The 12,795-nt window shown below is 43.4% G+C and overlaps 1 protein-coding gene across 1 annotated transcript; it reads left to right on the top strand.

Annotated features, from left to right (window-relative positions):
* Window positions 1-677: 677 nt before the first annotated feature.
* Window positions 678-1,682, top strand: LOC138609255 (cyclin-dependent kinase 5 activator 1). The gene has a single exon (XM_069681893.1). It carries the CDS (start codon window positions 699-701, stop codon window positions 1,680-1,682), a length of 984 nt encoding a protein of 327 aa, XP_069537994.1. The 5' UTR covers window positions 678-698.
* Window positions 1,683-12,795: the final 11,113 nt, after the last annotated feature.

The following is a 12,795-nucleotide window of genomic DNA, read 5'->3' as shown; positions in this document are numbered from 1 at the left end:
GTTTCAATGCTCATTAATATCCTTGTTTTGATGTTATGGTACACTAGAAACATGGCTAATTATATCCCTGTGTATGATCATCAAAGGAACCAGTTAAATGTTCATCTTTATCTTTCATCTCTTGATTTCTTACCATCTTAACGACGATGTTTTGAACCAACAAAACATGTTCATACACATAAATGGTGTTTACAATACTCTTAGTAGCATTACCAGGTGTCTGAAACCAGGATACCCAAGGCTACATGCAAAAAACACAACTGGGATACTTCAAAAACACCCTGACATTTTAGGTATGGTTTCAAATTGATATGAAGTTAACGTTTTTTAAAGACCGATAGGCTTCACTGCACTTCATATTTGTTGGGGAAGCAATCAGGTCGCAGACGTTAATCTTAACTAGATGCATTTCACTGTATGTAGCTCATGTGCATTTAAAATGTTATTGCAGCCGTCATTTTGCTGTCCATATGTTTACATCCTCTCCCCCTGTGTGTTTTAATGTTGCAGGTCTCTGCAGCCAGAGTCACTTAAACTGTGCTCACCTTGTCATGTCACCACTCTTCTCTTCATGCTGCTTCCCCGTTAAGAGTTCACATCTGCTGGATATTAAAAAATAAAAGAGAGCTGTGCCTCAAACTCACCATCCTCTCTACAACGGCAGTCAGGCGGTGTAATCTCCGGAGCACTGACTCACCATGGGCACTGTACTCTCACTGTCTCCCGGCTCTCGGAAATCAGGCTACTATGACAACCGACCGGGCTCGCTCAGTCACTACCCGAGCTTCAGCAGCCGATCCCTCAACAGCCAGAAAGACCGCGGGCTGAAGAGGGGCCAGTCCATCTTCCTGCCGGCACTCACGTGGAAGCGGCTGGTTGCATCTACGAAGAAGAAAGGCAGCGCCAAGAAAGGCTCTGTGACCTTTGGGGACCCTCTCAACAACAACAATAACATCAACATCTACCAGAAGGACCCTTTGTTGCACTTCAACCGGGAGAATGTGAAGAAGTCGCTGTCATGTGCCAACCTGTCCAGCTACGAGGGCCCAGCAGGTCTGGGTCTGGGGCTTGGCTACGGCCTTGGGTTGGGTCAGGGGCACGGATGTGGTTACAGCAAGTCCCAGCAGCTTTCCTCTGTGAAGAAAGTTCCCCAAGGAACTGTGAACTCGTCCCCAAAGCGAGTCATCGTCCAGGCCTCCACCAGCGAGCTCCTGCGCTGCCTGGGCGAGTTCTTGTGCTGTCGCTGCTACCGCCTGAAGCATCTGTCTCCGGCCGACCCGGTTCTGTGGCTGCGGGCTGTGGATCGCTCATTGCTTCTGCAAGGCTGGCAGGACCAGGCCTTCGTCACACCCGCCAACGTGGTCTTCGTCTACATGCTGTGCCGAGACGTTGTGGATGGCGATTTGGTGGCGTCGGAGCACGAGCTGCAGGCCATCCTGCTCACCTGCCTCTACCTGTCCTACTCCTACATGGGCAATGAGATCTCGTACCCCCTCAAGCCCTTCCTCGTTGAGGCAGGTAAGGAGGCCTTCTGGGACCGCTGCCTTGCCATCATTGATGCAACAAGCGCCAAGATGCTGCGAATCAACGCAGACCCGCACTTTTTCACACAAGTATTCGCTGAACTGAAGAGTGAAGGTGGCTGCGGCCCTCAGGACTATAGTCGGGTGCTGGATCGGTGAGATTTTGAGCACCCTTCCTTGCTGACCGCATGCCTTTTTGTACACTCACATACTTGCACACAGACACACACAATTATCGCATACAGATTCCTCTACCCTTTTTCTTCTTCTCATGCCCTGCAGGAGCCATGAAGGCCTGTCTCGACAGAGTTACATAGACTTATTTGATTATTCCATCGTCCCTTCCATCCACAGATAGAATTAATGAATTCAAACAGTTCACCGCTAATATTTTCTTTGTTAATTGGCAAACAGAGGCTCACAGTTGTGTTTCTTTTCTGGAATTTTCCACCTGAGTTTACTTGAATTGAATTGGGGAACCATTTGGTCCACCTGTCCCCCCTGGCCCCCTGTGTCTGGTCCCAGTCGTCCCAGCTGCCCCTCCAGATATGCGGAGCGAGTCATCCCAGCATCCCCACCCGTCATAGCTGAGAGTGATCAATCAGTGTGCACGGGACAAAAAGATACCATCATCAGACTCAGATTACCATTAGGATTTCTCACTGGTCATGTTCATCTGAGTGGATTCACAGAAGAATAAAACGCAGCACAGACAGTACAATCCACCAGGGCCACGTTCTATTTTCCAGAACAATATAAGGAGACATCTTGACATCCGCTGCTGGCTAAGCCCCCATGTGCCAGCAGTGAAAAGTGACTCAGACTGATGGGAACAGCTGAGGAGGTCCATGTAAGGTCCCGCTGGTCCTGCTGTGCGCTGTGTAATCACTAAAGCAAGGCGAACAGGCAGTGTTTTGTGGAGCCTTTTGAGGGTCGTCTCGCCTGAGGGGACAGTTGCTGTTTTTTATCTTAACTCACTCAAACCTGCCAGCGGACTGTTTCTATTTTATCTAATCTCTGGAGAGTTCCCTGGTGGAAGCAGAACACGGATTTGAGATTGATGTGTTTTTGTGTGGGTGTATGCATGGGCATGTGTGTGTAGGTATTGTGCAGAGTGGACGGCAGCCAGGGTCATCAGCTGTTTACTCCCTCCTTTGTTCCCTGCGTCTTGTTGACAGGGCACCCACAGTCGGGGTATTAATGAGATTAGCCGATTACTGCTGCCCCTCCCCTCTCTCAACCTCTGCCCCCTTCTAGTCCACTCGGCAGCCCTGCAGAGTTCCACTGGCTTATCCAGGTCAGGCCGGACTGTAAACACACACACACAAATACACACATTTAAATACCTTGTTGTGTGCACTTTTCTCTCCTCGGTGCATGAATAAAACGTTGTGTGCGACGCACGTGTGCAGCTCCGAGTTCAAGTTAGAGGCAGGAAAGCTCTCAGAGAGATATCCGCGCAGGAATGGCAGATTAATGCTGTTGTGGTTGAACGGGTTTGTTGTTGTTTCTGAATTTGCCCCACTTTCTTACAGTTCACCTGCATATCCTCATCTGCAACACAGAGCTTTGTTTCCTCTCTTATCCCTCCTTAAACTCCAGCGCCATGCTAAATTGTTTCCCGAACGAGACACTGGCATCTGTGCTTGAATGACTTTAATCTCTATTTCCCCTCGTGTTTGTGCATATCAGACGCTGCCACAGATGAGCCTAAGAGTCGTTGTTGTTCCACTGAAATATATATATGGATAATTGACAGCAGATAAGATTGAATATATTTCAGCATGATTTTATGTTCCTAGTCTTTCAAAAGTTGTTTAATAGCTGCTGCAAGAGATCATAGATCATCGCTCAGAAAAACGTACTAATAGTGAAAGCACAGCAGAGCTGCTATTAATGCATCATCTTTAATCAGAAGGGATACATGCATAGATTATTAAAACAAAAATAGTGAGCCCTACCTTTTGAAAGTAGACGCCAACCTTTTTTGGCTCGTGACCCCTTGTAACGTACTCCATGCCTTAGATCCCTCATTGTTGTATGCACAGTTGTTCCCAGCTGACCAAGAGAGGGACTTCTTCCATCTTCTATTTTCCTATCCAGAGTCTCGAAAAGGTAAAATTATACAGTACAGGTGTTCTAAAACCAATACTAGTATTGGAAATGCCTCTGCTACCACTCAAACGCTGTACTGGTATCGGATAGTAGTATATCATGCAGGCCTTGGAGAGGTTCTCGGTATTGGCCAGTGCTCAAAACTGGGAATCCGTATCGGGCAGGGAAAATATAATCAGCCCATTTCTATTATCCAGTAATGCACAAGGACATAAAGCTTTGAGGAAAAATCAATCCTCTTTAGACCTCTAAAATGTATCTGGTGACCCCAACTCTTGACCCCCCATGATGGGAGCCACTGGTTTAACGCCGGATGCTCTTCAGCTGCAGCTTCAGACCAAAAAACATAGCTGCTTGACTTCCACTAAGATGTGTTGCCCACAATAGCATGTGGCAGAGCCTTAATCTTATTGTGTTTGGGCATCTGGAGGTTTTGGTGCTCCACTTCCCTCCCCCAACTGGCAGTCCCTGTTGCAAACTTGGCCGTGGCACTACAGTGTAGAGTCAGCAGCAATTCCATAAGATAGAAGAGCATCCCTACAGGATCTGACCTTTATGCACATTTGCAAACAAACACATTCCGGTACAGATCCCGTCCTCTGGTAATCCAGTCCTAATCTTGCAGCCCAATTAAATAGAGAGAAGGAGCGAGGAATGAAAACGTGAGGGAATACGTAAACAGTTTAGAATCCGATAAGATTTGGTCTCACGCTTCTCGCATACCTTTGGCCCTTGACTCAGCCTTCAAATCCTGCTCTAACAAACTGTAGGCCTCAGATACCCGAAGCTCAGCCCTGCTGCCTATTCCAGCTCAGCCGGGTTTATCCAAGTCAAGCCCGCCTGAGGGACCTCGCATGAGCTAACACCAGTCAACCAGAGAGGTGGAACGGCAGCGATTCACGCTCAGAGGGTCTCTCTTTTTCTTGAGCTTCGACTGGCAGCCATTTTGGGCTCTGTGTTGTGGTCAGTGCAGCTCCGTCTCTCTCTTGGCCGCGGCTTCGACAAGGACACTTGTGTCTTGACTCAACCCCCCTCCCTCCACTCCCTGTATCCACACACTCAGCTGTTGTTCCCTGGCTGTTTCATTAGATTTGACACCCAACACCCGCCAGCCATTGTCAGGACGAGGAAGGGCAGAATGGGATCATTTGTTGGCATCATGCTGGTTATGTTTGTGTGTGAATGTGGGTCAAAGTTAAGGGCAAAATCTGCTTCCACCACGTGTCTCCTGTAGAACTGGACGTTACTTAAATCAGAAGCCATGCTGATATTAACTCTTGCTCTGACATCAGTGACAAATAAGGAACAATCTGCTGGAGGTTTCATTTCGCATCATGAGATCTATCTTTGGCAAAACTCACAAATGATCTCTTTCATTATGTCCATCAATGGCGCAGACATAGAGGAACCCCGTTCATTAAAGCCTAATTGAGTTTTAACATAATTTGTCAAATGTGGCGCACTTTGGACTCCAGCACGAAGGCAACTGTCCCCTCCCTCAGTACATCTGTCCAACCACTCGCCTTGCTGGATCACGTAGCTTTCCCTCCAGTCGTTTCGAAAAGCGAGGCGGCTTCCAAGCCAATAAACTCGCGGATCATCCAATCAAACCACTCGGCTTGAGTCCTGAGCTCTTTCACTGACTGACAACAAACTGACACATGATGCCTGTGACATCTCTGTGGATGATTTATGACTCTTGAAGCGTAGGAAACCAACTGACTCCAGATGTTTAAAAGGACAATTAGCGCAAACTGGACGTTTCTCTGTGGATGGGACCTTCATCTGGAACTTTGACAACTCTCAACTTCAGATGGGCCTTTGACTGGCTTTGTTTTGGAGACTTTTGGGTTTGTGTGAACAATGTGATAAAAGATTTAACTGATAAGTCTGGTCTTATTCAATATTTTTCTTATCGTCAACAAGTACCACGCATTAGACTAGTATTTTGGTACTTTTAGACGTCTCTAGTCTGTCTTTGTTCTTGGCTGCAAGAACATTTGTACTTACCAAACACTACAATCCTAAAAATATATCATTTATGTATACTTCCGTTTAAGGTACTTTTCTTAATGTTGCTCAAACGGGAGTAAAAGTGTGTTTTTAAGAACTACTTTAAGCAGCGGATGAATACACATTTGGTTCTGTAGGGATTTAAAACAGTAGGTGTGCATTGGGTTAACTCTAGGAAAAACTACAGTGCCCATGTTTATCTTAAAGAGAAGTAAGAAATACTGGGTTTAGGACAATAATTTTTGGTCGACCAGATCGTTATTTATTGTTGTTTTGTTGACAAAAAGAAAAATATTGTATATGACGAGACTTTTCCTTTAAGTCCCCACAGCTCTGTGAGTTGTGTTAAGTTATTTCAGTATGCTGCTGCTGCTGCTGTAGGTTGGTGTGAGATTTAAACGGACACCTTAGACTGACGCTGTAAATAAGTGGGTGTTGTCGAGCTGTTTAGAATGAAAAACATGAACAAGTTCTCTTGCTGTGTAGTAGCATGCATGCCGGCCAGGTAGACTAGAAAAGTTTCTTTTTTTACTTCTGCTTCCGTTTGATTTTATATGTGATGTTTTAAATGAAATATTTCTTTGGTAACTTAAAAATGGATCTCATTGGAGTGTTCCTTTGTAGGAAACATGATGTCAACAGTATTAAAGTCTCTCACGTCTGCAGATGTAACTATCATCACAATGGTGGTCTGTTCATGTTTAGAAATAGAGACAAAAATTTTAAATAATCAATATAATTTTCTCAAGCTCGGTCCTGCAATAGCAACGCATGTGAATTCATACGACAGAATTATAACTGGTCATCCTTTATTTTGAGCTCAGCTGTTTCACATAATTTAGATGTGGTCACGGTGTTTCATCTACTGCAACAAATATCACAGGATACATATAGAAACGATCAAGTTAGTGGCTATCAAAAGCTTTTATCATCAATGCACCAGCTGCTGTCACAAAGGCGGCCATTGTTGATGTAGCGTTTGTCGCAGGCAGCTCCGGCTCAGCCTGCGTCCTCACCGGTTGTAGATTCAACGCTGCAGATTTCACAACAACTTCTCATTCATCACGACGTTTTGTGTTTATTCAACACTGGACAGATTAATACAGCGACAAATATAGAACTGTCAAGTGTCCCTCCCCTCCTCCTCCTCCTCCTCCTCCTCCTCCTCCTCCTCCTCCTCCTGAGCCATCGTTGTTACTGTCACTCCAAAATGAAGCAGCACATCACCTCGAGTGACTTTTGTAAAGCCACTCAAATGTGTCGCTAAAGTAAAATACTGTTGATGGGAGAAACTTGAAGAAAAACAAATGTGACTGTTTCATTTTTCATGTTTTTGTTTGTTTTCCTTTTTCATGATGATGTTTACTATGTTGATTATTTAATAAAGTATTGAGCTGAAATCCAGATCTGCTGCCTCCGTCCGTCATTACAGCTTTTACATCTGCGACGTTCACACACTTAACTAAAACCGCCTTTGTTCTCCCCACAGCACGCATGAGATGCTCTCCGCCTGTAGTCCAGCTAACTTAAGACTGGCAGTAAATTCATGTGGGACATAAAATAGCTTAATGCACAGCCACACAATAGCCCGGCGCTGCAGATGGCCTTTTGGCTTCCTGTCAGTGGGGCGGGGGCTACGCTCCATCTGAGCGTGTCTCTGCAGTCAATCACCACCCTCACTGCTGCAACCACAGGTGGAAATACTGAGATGCTGCCTCTGCTCAGCAACACTCCTCTCAGTATGAAACTTTGTGCAGGATACAAACATGAAAGAGCAAAGACGGGGCGAACAAAGAGGGGAAGGCAGGTTTTATGTGCCAGCGTTCCTACGCGGTAAGAAATCATCTGAAAAACATTGATCATTTCCAGGTCAGGACAAGTATGGAAGAAAGAAATGAGAGTACGTAAGAGCGTATCCCCTAGTGTGTTTCCTTAGCCATTGCATATAAACATAGCACAACCAAAAAAAAAAAAGCTTGTCTAATCATTAATGCATTCATGTTGTTCGCACAAAAGTAAACAGACTATGTCTTATTTATGGCTGTCATCTTTTCCATGGACACAGTGAATAAACAAGACGCTTTGAAAAATGACTTTTTTTCTACTCACTTTTGGTTCTTTATATTAAGACAGCCTTAAAATATGGCTGGGGGCAATAATTGTATATGTTTTAGTCAATAATAGTTATGAAAAGTGGGGCGCTGGTTTAGAACAGTTGGTAGAGCGGGTGACCCGTGTGCAGAGGTTACAGTCCTCGACGTACTGATCGCAGGTTTGACTCCCTGTCTGCCCGTCATTTGGTGCATGTCGTCCCCCACTCTCTCCCAACACATTTCCTGTCACTCTTCAGCTGTCCGAACAAATAAAGGCAAAAAAAATCTTTAAATATAATAATAATAAGATAATAGTTGAGGAAATAGTAGGAGTATCGATGTCACCGTAAAAATGGGAACATCGTCTAACACTGTGGCTGAACTGCAAAACTGGTAAGAATTAGGTTCCTGAATTAATCAACAATACTTAAAGTAACATGAACAAATCTAGAGCTCTGACCAGGTGCTACAGAGAGGCAGAACATTTAAAAGAGTAAGAACTACATTTAGCTCAAACAACTACAAATGAAAATTAATTGGTAGGTTACAAAACAATCGTAACAAACGTTAGATTTTAACGTCCCAGCCTGCAGTCATTAGCGTAGCTTAGCATAGAGACTGAAAACAAGGGGTAACTGCTAGCCTAGGTAACAAAATCCACCTACTAGCACCTCTACAGTTCATTAAAGCTCCTGTGAGGAGTTTTTCTCTGGTTATGAAAGGGACTGAAATTACAGATGCCTCTACATGAGCTACAAAAGCAAACAAGGCCATTAGAGACAACACTGATTATCTCTTCACAGATATATTTGATGCCTGTAAACACTGCCGTGGGGTCGGTGTCAGCCGAGGACATTAACTTTGCGCTGCCAATTCAGCCTTTGTTCTCGATTTTCCACGGCAAAGATTCACAGCGAGACATATGTTTAAATGTTAAAAGAAAGCAGAAGGAGATTCGATGTTAAAAAACACTTCTTAAACGTGTACAGGACAAGATTAACAAATAGGGACCAGTTTGTCCACAGGGGGCGCCAAAACCAACACAAACCGAAAGTTTCTCATAGGAGCTTTAATTATTCATAATAGCTCGTAATTTCTTGTAACTTTACGCTTCATAAAAGAACAAAATATAATATTGTGGTTGTATATGACGGATAAACTTGAGTTTGGTGAAAATCTGCTCATCTTAATTTACGTAACTACTTTTTGAGCAATCACAGAGGGATGTTTATTTTAACGGCAGTCATGTACCTGTTCTGTAAAAGACCACCGAGATTAAAATCAGAGGGTTTGTCAGTTTTAACAGATTCATTTAGCTGTTTTGGTATAACAGATGTCTGCCATAAAACTAAGTCTCAAATGACTTTTCAGTTCAAGCAGCTTACTTGGCGAGGCCCGATGCGTCTGTCTGATCTCTCTGTCTGATGGTATTGGAAAATGATTATTTAAAATGCCATTTATAATCTGCTCACAATGCTGGACTGAGAGGGCAGCCGGGTGAAAACCATATGGCGCTGGTCCGAGCCGGGGTCAGTGGCATAGGCTGGGGACACCTCAGAGGGCAGGGAGGTGAGGGAGGTGGAGGCCGGGATGCTTTTGATTTAAAAAACAGAAACAGATGATATGACATTAAGAGGAATCACTGCAGATGGCTGCAGCAGCCTGACTGAGTCCTTTCCAGCTTTCCCCTGTCCTCTGAGGACACAAATCACCCAGCTCTCTGCCTCCGTGTCACACTTCTATAGTGTGTTCCCAGTGGCTTTGCTGAAAGCCTCGGCTGCTGCTGCTCGCTGCCTTTTATCTGCCCTCTGGGATCTAACGTGCTCAATAAACCCCCTCTGTCAATGCTTCCTATAGAGACATTATCAATTCAAGCTGGGTTTTGAAACTACCATCACTTTGCTCGCTCAGTCTCACCATCACATTGCTGCATGCCAACTTTACATTATAAAGACTTTACAAAACTAATACCAGATATAATCCAAAACCCAAACACAACCCATACTCCAACCTTAGCTACAGGCGTTAGCATGTCCAGCTAACTAGCTTACTAAGTACAGTAACCAAGCAAACAAGGCCGAAGAGAATTTCCTTTAATAAGTACACCGTGTTTGTGAGGTTACACATCATGCTGTTATGCCAGTCGTTCATTAGCTTACCCAAAAAGCCTTTTCAACATACGAACACATATAAGCAGACGAACATGGTTTTACACTCAATCTTACAAGCTAACACCAGATAATGCTAACGCTAGCAGCTCTGTCTTGTAATGTAGTTGACTTGTGAAAGTTTACACTCCAACAACGCTCAACATTATCTCAGCCAGTGTCAACTTACATTTCCCAAACACGTCAGTTAGTTGTTACTCTCAAAGCCTTTCTTCCTGCAATGTTAGAAAGTGAAACTGTGTGACTACAGTATGTTAGTTAACTGACCGGGCCTAGCTTAAAGTCGAGGTGAAATTAGCCCTTTTAGATCACATCCTCGGTAATATTGTGCATCTATTTGACAATATAGGCCAAAAAAAATACAGAAAATCCATTTCTTCGTATTCTTATATCAAAATCCGATCATTTTTTCTTCCGGTAAAACTAAATTTCACGCGTGCTTACGTAAGTTAGCACCAACCAATTATTCTGCAACATTTAGCCGCAGAGCACCAAGAACACTCGGTCAGTTAGCTAGCTACTGCGTTGTGGAGACCGTCTGTCTACACCCACTTCTCAACGATCAAAACAAATCCCTCTAATGATATGTCCCGCCTGCATGCCCTGTTTCACCTGGAAATACGTCACGATACGGAAGCTACATACTCTCGAAATGCCATTTCAGCTCGACTTTAATAATGAGATAAATCCCTTCATTTTTCCATTTAAAACTTGAACTAAGCAGCACTACACAGCAATACAAGAAAGCTGTTTTCATGTCAGGTAAAGATGCTGCTAGCCTGTTAGCTTTAGCTTCAGTCTACTAGCATCCCAGCTGTTTTTTTGTTCAGGCAAATTTCTGACCAATAATATGACTTGCTGTGCTGTTAAAGCTACTAACATGCGTCAAAGAAATTAATATTTTATTTCTATTAGCACTACTTAGCAGGTCTGTGGTCACTTGGCTTGTTAGCTAGCTAGCAAATGAATTAGCCTTGGAACTGTCTTGGATAACCTTAGCTTCAAAACTATAATTAACAAACCAATAGGTCATGTTTACTTTTTAACAGTCTATGGATTTGAACACAAAAATTGAATCCCCAAACTACAGTAACTGCCCTTGTAACCTACATGTTTTAAATGTTTCTTAATCTGTCAGTCAGTCAGTGCAACCATCACAGTTAAAATTAAAGGATTTCCCCAAACTGCAGTGGAATGAATAAAGACCCTGAGCTGCAAATGAGCTTTAAAAGGAATAATATAATTTGATATCGGGGTCAGTCTCCCGTGTGGGATTCTTTACAGATCATGAGTACAGTTTGGGACCTTGGAGAGCAGAAGCCTGCTGGCACGTCCTGACTAAGTGAACAGATGGTTCACTCAGCCATGCACCCATAAGTAGCGGGCGAAGGACAGCGCCGAAGGGGACGACAAAGTCTGTGAAGAGCAATCAGAGGTCTCATTAAAGCTTCATGAAGTGATAAAACTAGTAGGCAATCTTATGTCCATCTGTGTAGTTCATTTTATGATTACACTTGAAACATGGTTTGTAAAATATGATTATTGGTTATTTTTTAAGAGCCCAGAAGAATATAAAGAAGTTAAAACAAGCTCCACGTTGTACAGCTACAAGAATCAGCTTTCATAGATGATTGAAGGAAGACATCTTGCAAAAACTAGCTTATGTTATCTATTTTGATGGCTATCCAGTGAGCCAGATGAATATTTCACATTGTTTTTTGAGTTATCTTAAAATGTTTTTAAAACAAATATCAGGTTCTTGCAGAGAGATCTACAACAATGCAATATTTGTTAGATAAAATTGAAGCTACAGCAAAGAGATGTTAGCCTAGCTTAGCCTAAACACTAGAAACAGGAACAAAGCAAAATAGATCACGTGTTCATTTGTGAACTTTAGGGGAGTTGATTTTGCTACCTTTGGACAGAGCAGGCTAGCTGTTTTCCTCTGTTAACATTCTTTATGCTAAGCTAAGCTAACTGGCTGTAGCTTCATGTTTACCCTACCACCGTGTGTGGTATCAATCTTCTCGTCTTACTCTCCTCAAGATGGTAAATATCAGCATTACCCATAATATCAAACTATACGTTACATTTTGAATGCAGGATGCTTACTAGTAATAGTGTATTTTTATGGTGTATAAGTGGTATTGGTTCTTAAGTTAATGGTCCAAATAATTCTTCTTCCATGGAAAACTGACCACAGATAAAAATATGTTTTATTCAACAGGCTTTGAAAGTAGTTCTTCATGCTGTAGTTTAGTTACACTAATAAAAAAAATCAGTTCAAGCGCCCTGGTTTCTGAAGTATTTCCTGATTAGTAAGCATTCGGGCTGACGGCATGTTGATTCAGAGTGAGCCAAAGTAAAAACCAATCTCCCCCCTCATGTTACTGTAATCTCCAGCATGTGACCTCCCCTCGGTCTGATGACGGAGGGATGCTGGAAAACCTGCAGCGCTCACCCAAACCAGTGGCCGGTTTGCCCTGAGAGGATTTAGAGGGAGAAACACAGCAGCTCTGGGGCACATATTATATTCCCACTGGTAAATCCCCTGCAACTCATTACCAAATCCTCGCTGCAGGGCTGCTAATCTCTAAAGAGAGGCCGACCAGGTGCCTGTCTTTTTGTAATGGAATTGCACGGCTCTTTAAGTGATTGCATCAACAATTGCCAGACCTGATGAATTAGATTAGAAGACGGAGAATCTTATTTGTGCAGCACAGCAAGGAAAAACTTAATCATAATCTAAAAACAAACGTCGGATGAAAACCTATTAGCATTGATTTACATGCACGTACATCCTAACTACTGGATTGATTGCAATATTGGGTTTATGTCTGTGAGACTGTCTGCGAGTTTGCTTTTCATCCGCGGGCCTTTCAC

The sequence above is a fragment of the Semicossyphus pulcher genome, unplaced genomic scaffold (assembly GCF_022749685.1).
Source record: "Semicossyphus pulcher isolate SPU_LCO1_2020_fin unplaced genomic scaffold, fSemPul1.0.p SCAF_5, whole genome shotgun sequence".
Classification (NCBI taxonomy): Eukaryota; Metazoa; Chordata; class Actinopteri; order Labriformes; family Labridae; genus Semicossyphus; species Semicossyphus pulcher.
The sequence above is the reverse complement of the archived record's forward strand: the minus strand, read 5'-3'. Positions and strand labels throughout refer to the sequence as shown.

Excerpts from the sequence above, each read along its gene's own strand:
- LOC138609255 (XM_069681893.1), top strand. The coding sequence starts at position 699 with ATGGGCACTGTACTCTCACTGTCTCCCGGCTCTCGGAAATCAGGCTAC.